General features: G+C 38.1%; 1 protein-coding gene and 1 long non-coding RNA gene across 3 annotated transcripts; one reads left to right on the top strand and one right to left on the bottom strand.

The window, feature by feature from the left end:
- The first annotated feature begins 4,389 nt into the window (after nucleotides 1-4,389).
- On the top strand, nucleotides 4,390-5,906 carry LOC137980403 (uncharacterized). Its single transcript, XR_011118508.1, has 2 exons — nucleotides 4,390-5,061; nucleotides 5,725-5,906. It is a non-coding gene; the product is annotated as an uncharacterized lncRNA (long non-coding RNA).
- LOC137980396 (lactadherin-like) lies at nucleotides 5,059-21,430 on the bottom strand. 2 transcript variants are annotated; one of them, XM_068827838.1, is made up of 7 exons: nucleotides 21,329-21,430; nucleotides 19,130-19,233; nucleotides 12,514-12,882; nucleotides 11,073-11,395; nucleotides 7,566-9,954; nucleotides 6,801-7,349; nucleotides 5,059-5,807 (listed from the first exon to the last, which is right to left on the bottom strand). In XM_068827838.1, the coding sequence occupies exons 3-5, from the start codon at nucleotides 12,878-12,880 to the stop codon at nucleotides 9,802-9,804; spliced, it is 843 nt and encodes a 280-aa protein (XP_068683939.1). In that variant the 5' UTR covers nucleotides 12,881-12,882; nucleotides 19,130-19,233; nucleotides 21,329-21,430; the 3' UTR covers nucleotides 5,059-5,807; nucleotides 6,801-7,349; nucleotides 7,566-9,801. The 2 variants fall into 2 exon arrangements, with proteins under 2 accessions (XP_068683939.1, XP_068683940.1); XM_068827839.1 differs by lacking the exon at nucleotides 6,801-7,349.
- Nucleotides 21,431-21,593: the final 163 nt, after the last annotated feature.

Genomic DNA, 21,593 nt, shown 5'->3' with positions numbered 1-21,593 from the left:
TTATCGAGTTTGCACCAAATAGCGTTTTTGTTTTTAGTTGGAACATACGAGACACCTTCGGATAGTTTTTGATTTACATATACAGAAAGGCCTCCAAAAGCTCGTTTTCCTGATTTGTCTCGACACTTAATAATATGTTTAAAATTACGGATATTAAGCTCTGCATCATGTGTCGCGTGCGTTTCAACGATTGCAAATATGTCATGCTTACTGATAACAACCCTAAAATCATCTGTTCCCAGTTTATTTCCCAGTGTACTACTGTCATACCCATTAATGTTCCAGAAACCTATTCGTAGTCGACGTGACATAAACTAGTGGTGAAAAGAAGAAAGAAATTTATCTTAGAAACATTTCACTTTCTCTTATGTAATCTGCTAAAAGATTCAATGCTTGGAGAGGTTGACTTATCTGATTCCTTGCTTGGTGTTGCGAGTTAAGTGCCTGTGTTCTTGTTGGGCCTTCCAAGCGCGTGTTTCGGCGATTAACGATCGTGTTTGTAGTTCTTGGTAAAGTTTCAACATTTCTGCCACGTAGACCAAGATGGTGTTTAATGTTTGTAACTAGTTTCCTGGTGCCGATTTTGTTATTCAAATGAACATCATCATAAAACACTTGTTCATTTATGTTGCCATAAATGCCACTTGTCACCCTCTTGTTGTTAATGAATGTCACATCCAGATTCTCGCATAAGCTTACATAATAACAATTGATTTCGTCGATTGACTTGTTTCTGTTCTCATCCCGTGGGACGTAGGTCAGGCCCGACAACGCGATCCGCGAATTCGGCCATCTAGCTTTAAGGTTCGTAATACAGCTTTCCATGTTTCTCGTGATCTCGTTAATGTTCAATTTGTCTACATCGTTTGTTCCTGAGTGTATAACGATGAGATCATAGTCGTTTCTGTCCTGCATGTGCTTAATATACTGGTTCATTTCCCTCGTTCCGCCTGTAATAGTTTGTTTGTTTACATACCGATTTGGCATGAACTTGCGTTGTTGTATTCCTCTAAGGATCGAATCACCTAATAACAAAACAGGGCCATTCGAAGAATGGTTATGTTCCTGATTTCGGTTAGATCCTGCTGCAGTATGTTGTTGGATTTGAGGTTGTGTACTTTTAGGAGTGGAGCTTGCAGTAGTTGCTGGCTGATTATCAGACTGGGGGATGACTGGTTGCATGCCTGTAGATGCGAGTTCATCAATCGAACGGTTTTCTTCGGCCAGGGATTCGTATCTGTTCGATGTAACTACAGCGTACGTACGTACCTCTTCTGGATTAGAAGTTTCCGTCCCGCGTGGTGGTGCAGGTTCCTGACTATTTAGTCTTGCTGATGTGGCGCTGGTTTCTTGTAAGTGCTCCAGGAGTGATTGCTCAGATGAGCAAACTTTGGTTTTTATCTGGTCCAGTTGGTGTAAGATGAGCTTAATGGAGTCCTCCGTCGACGATGCCTTGTTCTTCAAGATTTTAAGTTCGGATGACAGTTTCGAATTTAGACTTGCAATCTGCTTGCCTAGCTTTTGTAACTCTGCACCGATTTCAGATCTGACCTCTTCGATTCTTCTTTCGCAGGAAAGTTTGGCTTCCTTTGTTAGATTCTTGCATTTGTGTTCTAAATCCCGCACCTCAATAACGTTCTCGTTTAATGCGACCGAGTTCATCGAGACCTGACTTTCTATTTTGTTGTTAAATTCGCGTTGAGCTTTCATGAAGGCTTCAAACTCTTCGTAACGGTCATCATGTGCAGATTTCAAACTTAACAATGGATCGGAATCAGCAACTATCACCTCCGTATCTTCTGCGCTAGATTTTGATATCTCTGAGGCAACTTGATCTTGTTCTTTAAATACGCTTCCATTTTTAATAATATCCATAAGCTTGCTTGAGTATTCGTCTCTTAATGGGCCTTGTACTTGTAGCGTTTTCGCACTTGGATAGAAGTTGACCGTTACGGTTTCGAATTTTAAAATCTCGCTGCTTCCTTTAGATTCAACATTTAACAGACTCTCTGTCTTTCCTTCTTCTAATTCAGCTATCCAAAAGTCTTTCAGTGCGTTTAGATCACCATTCCATTTGAACTGCTTCTTGTTTGATTTAAAATTTAAATTTTCACAGAGATTCATTAGCGCCGTGCTTGCCGGCATGCTTGCCCAGCTTAACCTCCGTCCAACGACAAGGGAAAAAAAATGTACCATATGGGCTCCTGTGGGGGGGCAAGTGCTCTTGCAAGTGCGCTCACTTGTCTGCCATCCCTGCCACGGGTTTTGGTTGAAACAGTTTATCCCAATAGGAAATAATAATAATAATAATAATAATAATAATAATAATAATAATAATAATAATAATAATAATAATAATAATAATAATAATAATAATAATAATAATAATAATACTAATAATAATGCAAATTTGTTTACCCTCGGATTTCAGAGCAGCTAGTAGCTAATATCTCTGAGCATTAAATAGACACAATTGTTAAGAATCCCAACTGGCGGGAGGCAAACCAGTTGGCTATTTTACAACTGCGCCAGGAAATTGAACCAAGTACTACCGGAAACAAATTCAGTGAGTGGTCAGAACGCGGTTTTCAACCCAGGATCTCTGGATCTCAAGGCACGGGCCCTAACCACTCGGCCACTCGGCCACTCGGCCACACTGCCTCCTCTTATGACAGACAAAAGCATTTAGCCCACTTGTTCAAATTGAAAAGTCCATTAACACTAATCCGCGATTGCGTACCAAACGAGGTATGAATTTTTCTCCGTCAAACAAGCCTTAACTATGTAATTTTAGGCTAAAGAAAAACAAAAGTATCAGTCAATCTTTGAAACCGTAATAATCTACGATTAGCTTAATCGGGCTTTTAATTAAGCAACTGTGTTACAAAGGTCGTCGGTTCGAATCCTCCCCAGGAAAGTCCCGAAAACGTTCGGGCCCGAAAAGAGGGCCTATGTTGCTACCACGGATATCACTCGCACAAGACCAATGATCATGTGATAGCTATCGTTTTAGTGTCACAACAGTAGCCTAAAAAAACTATACACACTTGTCACGAATGAACTTGTTTTAATCAAAAGAGACTAAAATTGGACGATATGAAGCATTGTGTCTGTGCTTTGTCAGTCTCCCTATCATGGAACCAAGCAAATAATTTTCCAGTTGTAATCTTCATTTTTTCCTTGGAAGCGAATTCGATACTCCTTGAAAATGTTATATCACAGGCGCCCCAAGCTCAGTGTGAGGGAAAGCCAACAAAAATATAAGGATTTGCATGGGAATCCCGATAAAAGACCTGAGAAGATAATTTTACGAAAAAACTCTCAATAAAAAGCCTAACCTTATTGCCATTGTGGATCGCTTCCTTCCTGTGTGGTTTTTTTCCAGATTCGACGCGAATTGAGTCGTCAACGGTTATAATAAAATACCAAGGCTGAACACTCTGAATTCTCAGGAGCCCACCAAATGGCAGACAACCCTGAGGATGCGAGAGCGCGTGACGTCACGTTATTTTGAGACAGTTGTAACGGCCGATTCAACTGATCGAGGAAAATGTTCCATAAAAACTTCAAATCGCGATGTTTCTTTTCGAAAATTCATTTTATGGACAGCCAGATAAACAAAGTTCACCCACCCACTATTTCTGCGTTGTCCTGAGTGATTTGATGGGTTTTTGGGACGCTTCGATTTCCTCTTCAGATCCCACGCGTCGTCACATACAATACAAATAGACGAGGCGTGCAACTTCCAAGACCGCTCACGGCCGAGTGCTTCCAGAATTTTGCTGAATTTCTCCCACTTCCAAAGGTTGCTCGCCTCCCAGCCTTGGGCAAATAAAGAGACAATAATTTTGCTAACATCGTGCCAAAAATCATTGCATTTACACGGCTCTGCAACCTCAAGATCCTGCTCGATTTTCAAGCTTCGCTCACGTTTTTGTTATCGCCAGATGTTGAGGACAGAAGTCATACATCATTGGAATTTGATCAAATCAAATTAACCAATCAAAACGCGCAGATTTTCCCCAAGAAGGACAAAATTATAAATCTGCGCTTTTTGATTGGTTATTTTGATTTGATCCCAAACGAAGCGATACGACGATGAAAAAGATCCTTGTGAACTTTGAACAGCAAACGGCTACCGTTGAGTTCGGTTGGTAACGTCGTCAGCGACGACAAACAAAGACAAACAAAGTCTTGTTACCAAGCCTCGAACAAAGGCTTTCCCTCACACTGAGCTTGGGGCGCCTGTGGTTATATGCATCGAGAATGTGTACATCTGCAAGACTTGACATCGCTGATTAAACTCATTAAAACTAATCCTGAAGGAAAACAAAACAAAGTGTTTTATTAATCAATATCTGCTAACCTGATACAGATCTCAAAGTTTTTGCTCGATTTTCTTCGTTAAAATATCGTGAATGACACAAACAATCAGTGGACACTCATTGCTGGTACTAGCTACGTTTTATACAAAAATTACCTCTATCAGTGTTGTGACAGATTTACAAACTCTAGATTGTGTTTAAAATAGGCTTTTACATGGGTGTAAAGCGGTATACCAGGATGCGCGAGGGAACTTATGCAGGGGTATTTCTTCATAATACTGGATACGCTATATTAAGAGACACATGAACTACATAACCAGTCCAGGATTGTTATCAATTTTGATAACCACTACCAAAACAAACCATTAGCCAATCACTGCTCAAATTCTCGTCCACGTGACATTATTGATGACCAACTACGTGAAAATTCAATATGGCGGACGATAGGGTGCAACGCGGGGCAAAGAGGAAGGAATTTTCAATGCTTATATGACAGTGAAATGCATAGAATGTGGAATGTTTGGGAAAAGTTATTTCGAGGCATTATTTTCAATACCTAATCTAACAACTGTTCCAAGTGAAATAACACAGTAAAGGAGACGACAACAGTTAAGCTAAAATGCACTGTTTATTCTTCGATACTGGCCATGATATTTTCATCCGTCGTCAGTCGGCTTCTTTTTCTTGGGAGGCGAAGCTGGGGCATTGTGTATAAAATAAAAATGAAGCAAGAAAAGTAAGTAAATAATTTCGTTTTTGAAACGGCTCTTAAATTCAGTGCCGAATGCACAGGAAGTGATGGTCCAACGAAGGGGAAAATTACGTTTTATTTACACGTTACGACATTAATATTGCCAAAGCCGCTGAAATGACTCTCTGTATGTGTGTGTACGGCTTAAATACCAAAAACATGTTACCGTACGAACGTGTTTGTAGCACGTCTTCGCACAACTTCGAGCAAAATTTCAAGGATCATTTTTTTGTTCTAAAGTAAGAGAAATGTATGACACTTTCAAATGGGCTTTAGTATTAATTTCTCTAGAACGTACTACATGTAAACTTTAGACAGAAACATCATTCAACCAAATTAAAAAAAAAAAGAGTAAATAAAATAGAAATGAGAGTCCTCTTAATGAAAACGAAATAATGAAGATGCAAGAACCCACATTCGATGAATTAATACACCAAAACTCCAAATCATAAAATGACCAAAACAACAATTTAAACAATTAAACATCCACTGTATTCGGTGATTTAGCCAAATGAAGTACCCTCTTAGTTACCAGCCCTGTGATACTGTGTTGGTGCTTCTTACATGTACAAAGTATTTTAAGTTTTATAATATTTATTATATTTTGTCAATGACAATCTTTCTTTACTTGCCTCTTTATTTCAATAGCATGACATCATCAGATGTGGCAGAGAAATCATCTAGGAGATGCTGTTTCAGTCTTTGCTTCTTCTAATCTTTTGGGCCATTTACTGTTAATGAATTTTAAAATAAGTATGATCAAGTAACAACATTAATAAAAATGTTCAATTAAAATTAAACCACTCAATTAAAATAAGAGTATGCAAGTACATATGTTGTCAAATGTGTTAGTTGATTATGAAAACAGTCAGCCCACCCCTCCTCTTTCAGGCAATTGACTCTAGCTCAGCTTGCTATATAGTGAGGATATCAATGACATCACCAATTAATATTAATGTGCCAACTGGAGCCTTATTGGATGCCAAAACAAAGGGTTCTTTTGTTTGGTGGTTGGCTTTTTTAAATATCAAAAGAAATTTGATGTCAATGTTTGTAAACAGATATCTTCCTTATAAAAGAAATTTTATAATTATGAAAAGCAGTCCCCATTAAAAAGCTGTCAATGTGAAGAAAATCTGGTCCACAATCTTTCATCAAAATATATTTTGTTCAATTTACATGCAAAGTTGAAAATCCATAGACTCCGTACTAAAAAAAAATCTCCATATACACACACACACACACAAAGGATTTCAAATTCCAGGGAGAGGAAGGGTGCAGAAAGACCAAAACACTCAAAGAAACCTCATTAGAATTTCCAGATTGGTGAAGGGGTGTCAAAATGCACCTTTTGTGGGGGAGGAATGGACATTTTATGGAACTACACATTGAAGAAAAAATCCTGCGAAATATATCTCAAGGCTTTTTCTGAAAAACAGTTGTCAGGTTTAATTAAGGTACTGCATAATTGTACAAAATGTTAATGTTGATACACAAAAAGGAAAAAAAACATTTTATGTTTATTAACAGAGCTAATAGATAAAGAATGGTTTCTTCATGCATTTCAGTCACTCTTCAGTCCTAACAATTTGGGGATTTGGTAATGATTAAAATAGTCCCCATAATGGACAATTTAAACAGAGAAGAGACTTGCAAAAAATATTCAAAATCACAAAATGTAGGTGGTAGGATTCATAAATTATAAATTGTGGCATTTGCATTACCTTGGTGCAAGCTTCTCATCTCTTTGCAAAACTGCATCATGCAATGGTACCAACCTCTGTATAACACACACATGTCAAGATGCAGCATGCTTATCTTTGCACCCAGTCCACTTCTTTAACAAAACCTGATCATTATCTATGGCAGTTAGAATGTCTCCTTCTGGCATAGCAGGGAACCATTTAACCAGGATTTCATAATGTTATACTGATGACCCGGATGAAGTTTTCCATAAATATCCACTGCCATTCTGCTGCGTGCAATTTAATGCTTAACCAGGTTGGATCCAAACATAATTAAACTAAAGTTGTGTTTTGCTACACTTTGCAGGGGATCAACGGCCATCACTTTTTTGACAGGCATTGTTCTTGTGTCATAAAGCGTTAAGTCTTCCACTGCACTTTTCAGAATTGATACCAAAATATCGTTCAAAATCATCCTTGAATTTATTTTTAGGCCTTTCAGTCTTTTTCGACGCTGTAGAGCCACAAAATGTACACAAGTTTGCCATTTTTTTTTTCTGTGGGCATCAGCATCCGCCATCTCAACGCCTAGGTTTGTAGGAGTAAATCAATCAAATATGGGCGCAATTATTAACAGCACATCGCAAATCAAAATACCCCCTTGCACATTTTTAATAGACCGTGCACAACAGCAAAAACACGTGAAAAGTCAAGTAAAAGACTTGAAGATATCGACGTTTTTTTTTGCAAATGCTGGAAAAATCTACAAGTGCCTTTAATCTAACGACAAAGTGGAAAACGTACCTGACTTTGGGATCAAATTTCATGCACTGTCCCACTTTACAGTTAACATTTCCAACCGTTCAACCGGCTCTGCCACAGCCATCTTTGACAAAGGCGAAGAATGTTCCTTTGTTGTCCATATCGAATAGAATTTTGGGTAGATAACCAAACTAGTTTCGAACAAAAAACGAATTAAGTGAAGTGTATACAAAATCCTCCGATTTCTGCAATGGCCGCCATGTTGTGACGTAACACGGTTATCAAAATTGATAACAATCCTGGACTGATAACTAGTCTGCTTAAACAGTGTCCCAATGGCCCGCGGGCTCAACAAATGTCACACGATTCGAAAGTGTTTTTGTGTTATTTCTCTCAGACAACATGTGACCCAAATTAAGAATTTGCCGTTAAAACTGAGAAGTTCACTCTGCGTTTCGATTGATACCTGATCGTTGTCTTTTTTTGTGTGACCATCTTCGGTTATCTATTTGAATTTCACTTCATTTAATCAGATTTTACAATACATTTCATTCATGAAAGAGTCTAATGATTTTGAGTTCCGTTGAAAACAAGATTCAATATTTGCTGAGGCCACTGACCAGGAGCCTCACTATGCACTCTATCCCTGGGCCAAACTTTGCGTGTATCTATCTAATTTTAGAACTAACCCTTCTGTAGGAGACTCACATTTACATCATTTTACAGCAATTTGCATACATTGTTTGTGCAATTTTTGTCTTCGTTTAATAATAACTTTATTCTGATTGGCCATTCTAAACAGTGCGCGCAGATCCCAAGGGCTCGTGTGGTCCAGAAAAAGAAAGATACGCGCAAAAGTTGACTCATAGGGGTGGTTATGGGAGAGGACAGCTCCTACTCATGGGCTTAACAAGCCACGATGAACACTCTAATAGATTATAAAACTATAATAATTAATTATATTCTTATTTAAATAAAAGCTGGATAGCCAGTCAGTTTTTTGAAGTGGGTATACACCATCTCGAAAACATTTTTAACGTGCAAATTTATATAGATAAAACCGATAATTTTTAAGTGCCCCTGTGATCATAAATTCACCTCCTCAATTTTTTTCTCCAGATTTTGAAAGTTTGTTTGCTTAACACCTGCCTGGCTAAATTTTGCGCTTTGACTTTTATCCAAAGGCCGTTTACTTTGAGTGTAAGTTTCAGATTTCATGGTCCGCCATTACTCACGTTCAAAAGTGACCGATTGGACCTCAGAGGGTTGGATCCAGGGAAACGTGACGTCCAAGGCTCACTAGCTTAACATTTCAGCGTGTGAATGCAGCTTAATTATATATGCAAAACACGATTTTAAAAGTCTGAAAGCCCAAGGCTCCCGTGTTGTATATTAATTCTGCGGCGTACACACGCATTGCATCAAGTTAAGCTAGTAAGCCTTTGACGTCATTTCCTCGATCCAGCTCTGTCAAGATCTTAAAGTTCGTAATGGCGGACCATTAAATTGGAAAATTCCAGTTAAAATAAACAGGAGTCTTCTTGAAATGAAAGCTAAAAACTTTGTTCGCTTAGTGTTTAGTTAACATAGTTCCGAAATCCAAAGAAAGATAAGAATTGATTTTTTGATCAAAGGGGCACTTTAAATATAGTGAAGAGATGATAATGTTTTTTTCCGATGGTGACTTGGGGATATTCAAAAAAATGCGAGTGCTCCGAGTATCCTCGGGTCACCATCGGAAAACTATAATCACTTCATTTCATCCACCGGGGTTAATAATCATACACAAGTTCCATCTCAGCCATTTGAAATATGTTATGAAAGAATGATAATAAATATAATCACTTTATTTAAGTCTCAAGGTTATTTATCCGAGTGCTCTACTAATTTGGGAGAATACAAATAAACTGAAATCAAATCAAATCAAAGGTTGGTTTTCAAGGGGAGGGGAAAACCGGAGTACCCGGAGAAAACCCCTCGGAGCAGAGTAAAGAACCATCAAACTCAATCCACATATGACGTCGAATCCGGTGAAAGGCAAATGCTCTCACCACTGCGCCAGCGCTGCTTCCCCTTGTAACGTAGAATTTACTTCTATAATATAACGTACGATTTACTATTATAAAACTTGACTAAATTCTTACGAAAGACAGACAAAGAACACGGCTTAACCTCCATACAATGAGTGGTAGGTTATTTACCAGATTTGTGTAGGTTAGATTTACCAGATTTGTGCAACCTCACTCTCACTAGAGTGAGGTTGCAATTTAATGAAAAGTTATGGTCCGTTAATAACACAGCCATACAGCTCAACTCTCATGGATATGTGGCCATACCACGACATTACATAAAAGCGAACATATCTGCTCGTAATTCTTGGCACCAACTTGTGCGAGACAATTGTTCCAATGTATGAATTTCCCGTAAAAACCTGAAAAATAATATTTAGCTATGTCAATTATGTCCCAGTAGTGCCCTGCTACTATATTTTATAAAATAATTAGGATAGTACGCGCACTCTCATTGGTTGTTAGACGCCCGTTTTGATTGGCTGTTAGGAAAATAAGAGCGTGTATCAAGAAAATCTGTTTCAATCTAGAAGAAAAAACTTCATTTGTCGACTTATCTTTGAGAAATCATATATAAAAGCAATACAGGACATTTTTCCGTGTTTCCATAGCCTCATCTAAACACTCGGGGCAGTTGGGAGAAATCTCGACAGTTATGCAAACCCTCGACTGCGTCTTGGACCCTCGATTGCGTCTTGGTTATGCATAACTGTCTCGAATTCTCCCAACTTCCCCTCGTGTTTAGATGAGGCTATGGAAACACGGAAAACGTCCTCTATTGCTTAAATATGTCTGTCTTTTGGTAGATTCTGACGTCTCAGCGAACCACTATATATGCGTGGTCGAGCTGTAAAGATGAAACAACAAGTTTTATCGGGGGGGCTTGCTTTGTTATTCACTCATTCTTTCCAATTCCCGAAAAAAAAATTAAGGAATAGTATAAACGTCTTGTGATCACTTAACCTTGTAAACAAAGTGAGAGTATTTTTTGTCATCCACAGTTAAATTGTTAACGATAAACAATGGATTGAAATTTAAAAACTTTGGACATCTTTTTCTCATGCGGTTAAGAAATTGCCACCCATGCACAGGCAATGCGAAAACCATACGGCGAAACGGAAATTTGGCCAAGCCGGAAAATACGAAGGTGGGAATCATTGTTCTGCCAAAAGTGATATGGCTATATCACCAGTTCCCCCCCCCCCCCCCCCCCCTCCCAACTCCTTTTCCGCTCCTTTACTACATAGATATAAGTGCGAGTTGTTAGGAATGTTGTAAGTGTGAGCTACTCATGTACAGTTCATAGTTTTTCGTTTGACCCTTTTACGACCTAAAAACAGCGAAACCGCCATCGTAGTGGTCCCTTTTTTTATCTCAGTACTGTATTTTAAACTTTCTTTCCTCTAGCAATGTTTTCCTGAATAAGTTACTTATTTCTCTACTAATGGTCTTGAGGACAATCTTTTCAAACGACATTTACCTTTTCAGAACCATCGCTTCGATACGCATTCCAGTTTGCTCCGTCCAAGCTCAACCGAATTTTGTAAGAAGATACCCGCTGACCATTACCAGGCCTGCTCTGTGTGGCTATTTTCGTCAATACTGTCTCCTTGCCAAGGTCAATTTGCAACCACTGTCCAACGGCATTTGTTCCTGCTGACCAAGAGCCAGTACTTTGACTTTTTGCCGCATTGTTGAGCCTGGCTTGCCAAGGTTCATGTGCGGCTCCCCATGTTGAAGAAGCCGTCACCGCTGAGTTCGGTATTGCCCTACTTTCCATTCCAAGCGGATGACTGCGGCATTCTGTGGTTAGAGTGATAACAAATTTTAAGGACTTCACGGTAACCTTGAGCTGGAAAGTCGCGTGTGTCAGCATGATCAATTACGTGAAAGCAATCGCTAGCTGGAACTCGAACTCACATCCTGTGAGAAAACCCTTTCCTTAATCAACAACTTCAACCTGTTTATTCAAGCCTACCTCTGTAATTTGCTCGCTTTATACATTTTTATGTTGTATTTGTACTCATTAACATTTGTCAGATATTTATATTCAGATTTTTCTCTCAAGTAACACTTGCACTGAGGAAGGCTGGAGTTTCTGCCGAAACATGTTGCTCCGCAACATTGAAAATCGTTGTTTCTTATTAAAAGTTAACATGTCTCTCCTGTTCTCTAGACCTCTTGGTAAAACGCAAAGCATAATAATGCGGCAACTTTCTTATGACTATGGTCTTTTAGGTTTCCTGTATAGTTGTTTCAGTTCAGTTGGGGTACACGAATATTCAATGGAATGTATTTACTCAAGCTTCATAGACTCGATTCTCTTAAGGAACAAATCCGATAACCTTAACCTTCCCGAAGATTACATCAGATTCTGAACACTCCACACAAATATTAAGATGCCGACAAGCATCAAATTTCCCGAACGCACTTGCGAACCTAACAATTACGTCATCACGTACACTTTGATTAGCCTCTCAAATTGTTACTGTAATCCACTTAAGCTTAATCATTACGCGGTCTGTCGGTTAATGTCCATCAAGTCAGTCGTTTAATATATTAGGCGGCGAACGAGCCTCAAAATAACAATATCGTTGGTTGAGCGAGGAAAATTAATTGTGCTGCACGTGAGGCACCCATTTTATCTCATATTTTTGTGGTACTTTACATAACAACGACATGAAATGAGGCTTTGACAACTTGAGCATAACAAATGAACCTTAAGCACACACTATTCTTACTCTGAAATCCGGCGCTCGTATCAATTTACTTTTAGGATAATTCGCCCACATTGAATCACGTGACGTGATTCGCGAAAGACTTACCATAGTGCAAAGTTATCTTTGAAGGTGACATTTCATCGACATGGCTGTCCTATTTATCTTAAAGTCCACATTACTTCATTTTTGGGCATGACATACCTTCGCAAATCAGAGACGGTGTGCACAGCAAGTCCATACCACAATCGAGCTGAGTTTTGCAAGGTATAGGTCGGAAAGTGTTCACCATATATACGGTATATGGATTGCTGATCATGTCTTCTGGGTGAGACGCATGCGTCTTGTCACTAAGTTCACAGCGTTTGTCCATGCGATAAAAGTTGCTGCTTGTACATCCGGGATATGCCATGCAACGCAAGATACAATCTTCTATTTTGTCTGCGGTCTCTGTCTTGATGGTGTGGTTTCGAAGAACTAGTCCTTGCACAGAGTAAGTTGCTGAGCAAGAACTCGCAAATTCTGACCTCAACACCAAGTAAATGAGTAGAGATATCACGTCAAAATTCATTCCTGTGTCGACAAAGAACAATTTCAAAAGTCTCACAATTGTAGAGTATTTTTATTACAGGGCGCTAGTAAATTTTGATTCAGATTCATAAAGCTTAGGTCAAAGTCCGGCACAAGGCGTTTGAGCAGAAAGCGGCAATAGAATATGAAACTTAGCGTTATGGAAGTCATTTCGCGATTATTCTGAGTCGTCAAGTAAAATATGTAACAACTAATTAGGATTGATAATGGTATGTTTGAAGAAGAGAAAAATGAAAATTGATAGTAGGGTTCCCACCACCCTGCGAGCAGAGCCTCCTTTTGTCTTTTTCTTTACTGAGGACGATAAAAAATGGCTCTGCCCGAATCGCGTCAACTCGTTGAAGCCACCGCAGCCAGAGTTTCTGGACTAGTCAATCTTGTTTTCTCTCGTCAAACCAGTTTTTCCAGTGCAAGCGTCCGTTTAGTGGCAAAACCGATGGTTATAATTGAGCCCGCTATACCATGAAAAACCAAGATGGCGGCGAGATCTGGCATATTAGGCTTGGGTTCGAGACTGTATCCTGGCAACATGCAGCGCATATTCAACAAGAGCTCATGCGCGGCCAGGTTATTTGTACTTTTGTTGACAGTTTAATAACAAAAATAATAATAATAATAATAATAATAATAATAATAATAACAACTTTATTGTACACCACAAAAAAAGGTATATAGGTGTTACAAGAATCTATTTGAGAGAAGTTGCCCTTTATCGTGTGAGTTCATTGACCTATACTTTTCATCTTTATTTGAAAGAGTCTGTTTTTTTTCGAAGGGTCCATAGACCTGTACTTTTCAAACCAATTTCAAGGAAGTTCTTATTTTTTCTCTGGGTCCATTGGGCTGTAAATTTCTCTCCTCTTTCTTCCAGTTTGCTGCAATTTCCGAAGTAGATTTATGCTTTCTTGTTTTTTGTTTCCTTTCTATATTTGATAATTCACATAAACATCTAAGAAATGCAACCTCATAGTTTGTTTCAAAACAATTAAATTTACTTTGAATAATAGAACAAAAGAGATCAATAACAGAATCTACATTTGAAAATACTCTTGTTACATTTTTTCAGAACCATTGTATACAAAAACGTGGTAACTAATCTTTTGCTCTGCATACCATTGGAAAACACAACTAATGCAGTAGCTAGAAATTCACATCAAAAAGCCTGTGCAGCTTTCCTTATTATCCAGAATGGCAGTTTTAAGCTGTTGTTTACTGGGAACCACATTACAAGATAAATCTCCCTGACATCTTGCTCTATGAATACCTTTTACATGGCCAGCGGCCTACGTCTAATTTCTTTAGAAAATCAGAAATAAAAACATATTTTGCTGGAGTAACATTAATTTCTGATAAATTGCTCTTCCATTCTCAATGATACTATTAACTGTTTGAGAGGTGCAATAGTTACAATACTTTTGAGGTGGAAAAACAAATAGAATAAAATGACACAGCAGAACATTCTTTGCAAGAACAAAGATAAACATCATTTAAGTGCTCCTAGGGTCTAAAATTTTGGTTTCGAACATATAATGAATGAACAATGCTTCCACTGCTGCTTTACATTTTAATAATGTTAATACATTTTAATCTCACAAGTAACAGATGTTTGTGCACATATATTCTGAAAATGTTGTACCAAATTCATTAATGAATCTATTTCAATTGAAGTACATGTTGCAAATGGGTCCCATACCTAATAAATCTCTGCCATGAGAGTAAAAAATTTTACACCTCCTATTAGGCAGACAGTATATTGCTACTGTGTAAAGTTCAAGTGTTAATATATATGCATGACAATTATCCATGAGCAAAGAATCAAAGGCAGCTAACATTGATATAACATAAGGAAAGTCTGAAATTATAGGACGTGCACTATTTAGCAAACCACTAAAACTATCACTGTATGTCAACTGATAATTAATGTAGCTTATAAGTTATAACCATAACAGGCAAATCTGTCAAAAATAGGAGTCCCTGTTTGCATGATTATGACAAAGCTGAATACATATTATTCCCAATGTTTATAATTTGAGCCAAGTCGGCTGAAGAGGTTATTGGATTCCTGAAATTTTAAATAAGTGCCGACAGAGACATTGCCACACGTTGTGTGCCTGTATTTGCCGTACCAAATACTTCAACATAATAATTTGCCTTGACTGTATGGTGCGGCAATAGTTTTAGTTGGATCAACAATTCCTGGACCTGGGTTGTTTGTACGTCATTTGCGACTCGAATTAACACAGGAATGTAAAAGCGATACAAATAGATCTTTGTAAAGCCACAGATGATTAATTTGTTACATTTCATAAATGTGAACCAAACTTTTCAATACTGGCAAATAAATGGCCTCTATAAAGTAAAACAAAAGTAAGACAGAAAACCAGAATTTCCCCTTGAAGCATCCTCTAAATTCCTTTGCCATCAACCTCCTTTGCCATCAAATTCCTTTGCCATCAATGGATATCAACGACTAGTCTGTATTGTTGAAAGAATTCCCCATTTTGACTTCGTCGCATGCCCATACCGTCAATAACAGTAGTTCTAAGAACAGTTCAGATTGCTAAAAGTCGGATCAGTTTTTCTCAGGTATTCTCAGTTTCGGTCAAAGCTGCTCTATTAATTAAAGGTTCTCAAAGATCACTAGGACCTGAGATGACCGGCATGTTGATGGAGATCAGTTTGAATGACCTTTATGTCGATCCCCGCTCTCGTGCAAAGTGTTTATTTGTAAAGCAAATTAGAAAAAATATATATCATTTTGTCTTTAATGTCAACAACTTACCTTTGGCTCCACAATCGAAAAAGATTTATTCTAACAGCTCGATCCGTACGACCCGGGCCGTACGACCGCGACTACAATCACAAAGTTTCAACAGTCAAGATGCGATGATTCGGCCGCGACCATGCACATCCAAGAGAAAATGACACATCTTAAGGGGTAGACTTTCAAAAGTCCTTCGTCTCGTGTAGATTCGCGTCCGAAAAATCACGCTTCGCTCGCCAAAACATTTTCTCCCGGGATTCTCGTGAGGTGGAATTGTGGCAAATCTACTTAAGGGCTTGAAACATGGGAGGGATGGTTGATTTCTTCAAACACGTACTGTTTATTTTGTCATGCAAAATGGACTGATATTCCAAGCATACATACATTTTAAGACTCTAATACTTCTTTTCAAGTCTTTCTATTAATTTTTCTGACTCAACAATACATCTTTCAGCATCTATTAATTGTTTTGAATAATCCCCTACCCCCCACCCCACGTAAAGTTACAGTCATATATGTAAATGTATGCAAACATAAATTTCCATGCACTAATGTAACACGGAAAACAAGAAACGGAGGGCGACGGAGGGCATTTTATACCTCATCCGCTTACTGCGCATGAGTAATAAAGATCTTACTCGATTCAGGCTCTTTCTCAAGAACGCCAAAATCGAGCAAGCAAAAGAAAGGCCCTGCTAGCAGGGTGGGTTCCGACGTTCTTCAAAGAACATCTGGTGCTTCGCCGACCTTGATGGGCTCCTGCCGATGGCTCTTTAAAACACGAGAATTTGGCAGTATAACCCGAATTGTACAAAGTAAAATGCGGACTTTTCAAGTGTTGGTCATTCCTTCATCTGGAGCAGATATTACAAGAGGGTAACCCTCGAATCGTCAGCTTTGTAAAATTTAGTCATTTTTAATACGTGGCTGCCAGCACGAAATTTCGTGACAACGTTATTCTACGTTTTACGTGAATGGCATGCGGTGCAGCTGGTGTTGTGTCTACATTTCTTTCATTACTGGGCCAGTTTTGACTACAACAAGGGGCCGAGATATCTCATGGAGTGTCTTAGGGACTTTCAGATTTGCGACGGCCAAGTCAACGAAAACGCCACCTCAAAAAATATCTTTGCACAGTTATTTGTTATAATTTCATCTCTTTCATGTCGCACAATGTGGGCGAATTATCCTAAAAAATAAATTTGGTACGAGTAGTTTTAGAGTAAAAATAGAAAATCAATGGACCTTTGTCATCTGGCGGCCGTTCTGGTCAATATAGTTTACGACATAGAAAGTGCGGCGTACGGGGTTTTATTCACGAGTTGTTTGTGTCAAAAACCCGAACGAGCGAGGTACGAGCGACTGAGGGTTTTTGATACAAACAAGTCGTGAATAAAACCCCGTACAAAGCACTGTCTATGTCGTGAGCTGTTTATTACACATAAGACGAGAATCTTCATTGAAATAGTTTTCTGAACGCAAATTAGAAAAAAAAGCTCACTAACAATAGAACCAAATGCAAATTTAATAGCAACGGAAAATATCGCAGTAGATGCACATCAAGGAAATAAAGTCCTGAACGGAAAAATGCGCTTACATGAGTTTTTTTTTAATCTAAGTAAGATATCAATAAATAGGATCATAAAGTCTCATTTAGTCACTGTCTGGTTCAACAACAAAGTACGATTTACACGAGATGCGCGAGTGGTTTGGAAAGGCCTTTACGCTATCGTTGGTTGGTTATACTTGAACACGTGAAAGAGCTGTACGCCATTCTGATTGGCTGTATAGGCTTTTTTAAAATGTGAAAATAAAGCGTGTAGATTTCTACAAATAAGCTTTATGGAATAAAATATTCTCATGTTATGTGTAATAAAAAACAATACATTTCGTTCGCCGAGCCGCGTTTTCAGTCCCTCGGGAAACCAAAATGGTCGCCTTGTGAAAAAAGCCCACGGTTCAGATTTGTGCACCCAGGTTGTCGAGACTTCAAAACATTTCACGCCGTTGTTAAGCCGAATACCGGTGCAAAAGTATGTGCTGAGATACGTGCAGCACATCACTCCTCTTCTTTTAACCAATGTCACCAACGATATAATTGTTTCGTCGCGTTGTCGTTGCTGCAGCTGTCGCTTTTTCTTAGGACCGGTTTCGGTGTCATCGAAAACGCATCGATCGGTCCGCGTCCACACTATTGTTTTCGCAGCGTTTTCTACTGTCCACAATAAATTGCTCGAAAACGCTAATGACATGCTTTGTTCTAGGTTGAAGAATATGTGCATGCTCAAAATAGATATGGCTGCGACATTTTTCAAACGAAAACGCATTAGAGTGGACAGGGCCTTAAACTGGGATACTAGCTGGGCTTCGAAGATTTTATGGCCTCGGAGCGTTTATTGTCAAGATGAGTTCTCAAGATTGTGTAGGAACTGCAAGTCATTGAAATAAACTCTTGCAAAACATGGCGCTTTTGTTACGGACCTTTAGATGGAAGGACAAAGACGACTATAAGTCCCAAGAGAAAATAAAAACAATGCTTACGCACAATTTTGGAGCGACAAAGAAAGAGTTTTACGGTATTTTTGATGGGCGAGCTTTGTTGATCAGTATCAAGACATCCACACTGCGAGCGTTGTCAAACAGAACACAAGAAGCTGTCCTTTAGCATTCGTAAAGAACAAACATGCATGCATTTTTGCCTGATAATCTAAAATCTACCTGATTTAAGAGAACAATTTAGTATAAAAAGAAACTGCAACTGAAAGAAATTTGATTGCTTGACTTTTGAAATGTTTTTCATGAAGAAAGCTAGTACCTTAAATGTTCAGGTAGGTCCCTATTAACAAAATTATGAAAGAAGATTAATTACTTGGACCCCCGTTGCACTTATCTGGATCATTTCATGACAATTCTTTGTTCGTCTTTGCTATACATTCATTTCATTGACAAAATTATGTTATTTCATAAGTGTACGTATAAAATTCCATTCTTTCGCATTGCTTGATAATGGTTTCATGACGATCCCGAAAATTCAGAAAATGAAGTTTAGTAATGCATGCTGAATTTCGTATTTTTTTTGTAAATGCGTAGTGCTTATGGTTTTTTTCGGCCCGCACCCATAAAAGATAGAGTTCGTCACTTGTTATATTGAAAACGGTCGCAACAGTACTGGGTTTTTCATCATCCGATTTGAATAAATTAAATAAGAATCGCTTTTCGCAGGTTTCCCTGCTTTCTTTATTTTGTAGCCTGAAGACGCGCTCTTTTCAATGTTTCACCACAACAGAAGTTTGTTGAACGAACCGGCTTATACTCAAAGTTTGTCAGGTTATCACGGAATAAATCGGTCTGAGATTTTCAATATGGACACCGAGAAATTAACGGTTAACGTGTCAGTGAGTGCACTCGCGACCACTGAGGTTGGTATAAGTATATCGTAAATAAAAGGAAAAACAAACAGCTTACTTTGTTATAATCACCAACAGAGAGACCTGGTAGAGAGAAGTTCGCGACAAAAATCTTCAGATTTTTCAAGCCGCACAGACGGGAACAACTGCCAAGGTGTTTTCCTGTCGATTTAAAAGGCACAAACATTTACTCTATTTTTAATCAATTATTTATGAGAAGAAAGCCGAAGAAAGCACGTGAATTATTTTCGAAAACACAATTAAAATATCCCAGCGCCCTTTAGTTTTTTCAAAATTGAGGAAAGTTTGAAAATCGCCATTTTGGCCTCTTGCCGGCGTTCAAAACAAAGTAAAATTGTGCATTTTCTTTTCGCTCGCACAGCTAAACTCGTGAACGTCTACCAATGAACTTTTAGCAAATCATAACAGCATTAAATGGTCTTCCTAAACCAGTAGTTTCATTTTTATTTTTATTTTATTTATTTATTTATTTTTTGCCACAGAAAGAAGAAATTAAAATACAAATATGAACAATCAAAAAAGAGAAGATGGAAAGAAAAATTATTGAATTACATTGGTGGCGAGGAGGCCTAAAAGAAACTACTAAGCTTATGTAAATTAGGCCTCCCCAAGTAAAAGCATCTATCTATTGTTGACATGCAAGTTGGCAACGGAGAATACAATTATTACAAACATTTAGTTATTTAACGTGTTGAAATATAAAGTAATGAACGGAAATTAAAAACAGTTTGAACTTACAAGTTGGTAATGAAGCATACAATCACAAACACTTAGTCATTTAATTAAGGTGTTGAAATATGTAAACAGTTGTGAAAGTAAACTTACAGGGTGAAAACAATTTGACACAGGAAGAACAAAATACTTAATTTTCAGAATAGTTGTTAAAAAAGAATGACATAAGTGCTTTCTTGAAGGAAGCTGTTGAGGAAGAATTCATTATATCAATGTACAGAGAATTGTAAAATTTAGGTCCCTGATAGAAAACAGAAAATTGTTTAATGTTAGTCCGACAGAAAGGCAGACGAAATGCATGAGAGTTTCTCGAATAATATGTGTGAATTTGACTGTTTAGAGTGAATTTGCTAGCTAACTTGGGAGGAAGAGTTCGAATTTGATAGGAGAACATGAATTGACCAAGTTGTAACAGGTTAAGATCATGGGATTTTAGGATTCCAAGTTTCTTAAATATAGGGAATTGCGTAGGAACTGCGTAGGAACTGCAAGTCATTGAAATAAACTCTTGCAAAACGTGGCGCTTTTGTTACGGACCTTTAGATCGAAGGAAAAAGACGACTATAAGTCCCAAGAGAAAATAAAAACAATGCTTACGCACAATTTTGGAGCGAAAGGAAAGAGTATTATGATTTTTGATAGGCGAGCTTTGTTGATCGGTAATATTAAATACAACAAGACATCCACGCTGCGAGTGTTGTCAAACAGAACACAGGAAACTGTCCTTTAGCATTCGTAAAGAACAAACATGCATGCATTTTTGCCTCATAATCTAAAATCTACCTGATCTAAGAGAACAATTTAGTATTCAAAAAAACTGCAACTGAAAGAAATTTGATTGCTTGACTTGTGAAATGTTTTTCATGAAGAAAGCTGCTACCCTAAATGTTCAGGTTGGTCCCCATTGACAAAATTATGAAAGAAGATGAATTAAAATGATCCCCGTTGCACTTATCTGGGTCATTTCATGACAATTCTTTGTTCGTCTTTGCTATACATTCATTTCATTGACAAAATTATGTTATTTCATAAGTGTACGTATAAAATTCCATTTTTCGCTTTGCTTGATAAAGGTTTCATGACGATCCCGAAAATTCACAAAATGAAGTTTAGTTTTCGTATTTTTTTTGTAAATGCGTAGTGCTTGTGGTTTTTTTCGGCCCGCACCCAAAAAGATAGAGTTCGTCACCTGTTATATTGAAAACGGTCGCAACAGTACTGGGTTTTTCATTATCCGGTTTGAATAAATGACATAAGAATTGCTTTTCGCAGGTTTCCCTGCTTTCTTCATTTTGTAGCCCGAAGACGCGCTGATTACGGTAATTAACTTTGCAATGTTTCACCACAACAGAAGGTTGTTGAACGAACCGGCTTATACTCAAAGTTTGTCAGCTTATCACGGAATATATCGGTCTCAGAATTAACGGTTAACGTCTGAGTGCACTCGCGACCACTGAGGTTGGTATAAGTATATCGTAAATAAAAGGAAAAACAAACAGCTTACTTTGTTATAATCACCAACAGAGAGACCTGGTAGAGAGAAGTTCGATACAAAAATCTTCAGGTTTTTCAAGCCGCACAGACGGGAACAACTGCCAAGGTGTTTTCCTGTCGATTTAAAAGGCACAAACATTTACTCTATTTTTAATCAATTATTTATGAGAAGAAAGCCGATGAAAGCACGTGAGTTATTTTCGAAAACACAATTAAAATATCCCAGCGCCCTTTAGTTTTTTCAAAATTGAGGAAAGTTTGAAGATCGCCATTTT

The sequence above is a fragment of the Montipora foliosa genome, chromosome 12 (assembly GCF_036669935.1).
Source record: "Montipora foliosa isolate CH-2021 chromosome 12, ASM3666993v2, whole genome shotgun sequence".
In the NCBI taxonomy this organism is placed as follows: Eukaryota; Metazoa; Cnidaria; class Anthozoa; order Scleractinia; family Acroporidae; genus Montipora; species Montipora foliosa.
The sequence above is the reverse complement of the archived record's forward strand: the minus strand, read 5'-3'. Positions and strand labels throughout refer to the sequence as shown.

Coding starts and splice junctions, on each gene's coding strand:
- LOC137980396 (XM_068827838.1), bottom strand. CDS start 12,880: ATGAATTTTGACGTGATATCTCTACTCATTTACTTGGTGTTGAGGTCA. Junction 11,396..12,513: donor ACCGTCTCTGATTTGCGAAG/GTATGTCATGCC, acceptor CTCTAACCACAG/AATGCCGCAGTCATCCGCTT. Junction 9,955..11,072: donor GAAGCGATGGTTCTGAAAAG/GTAAATGTCGTT, acceptor ATTATTTTTCAG/GTTTTTACGGGAAATTCATA.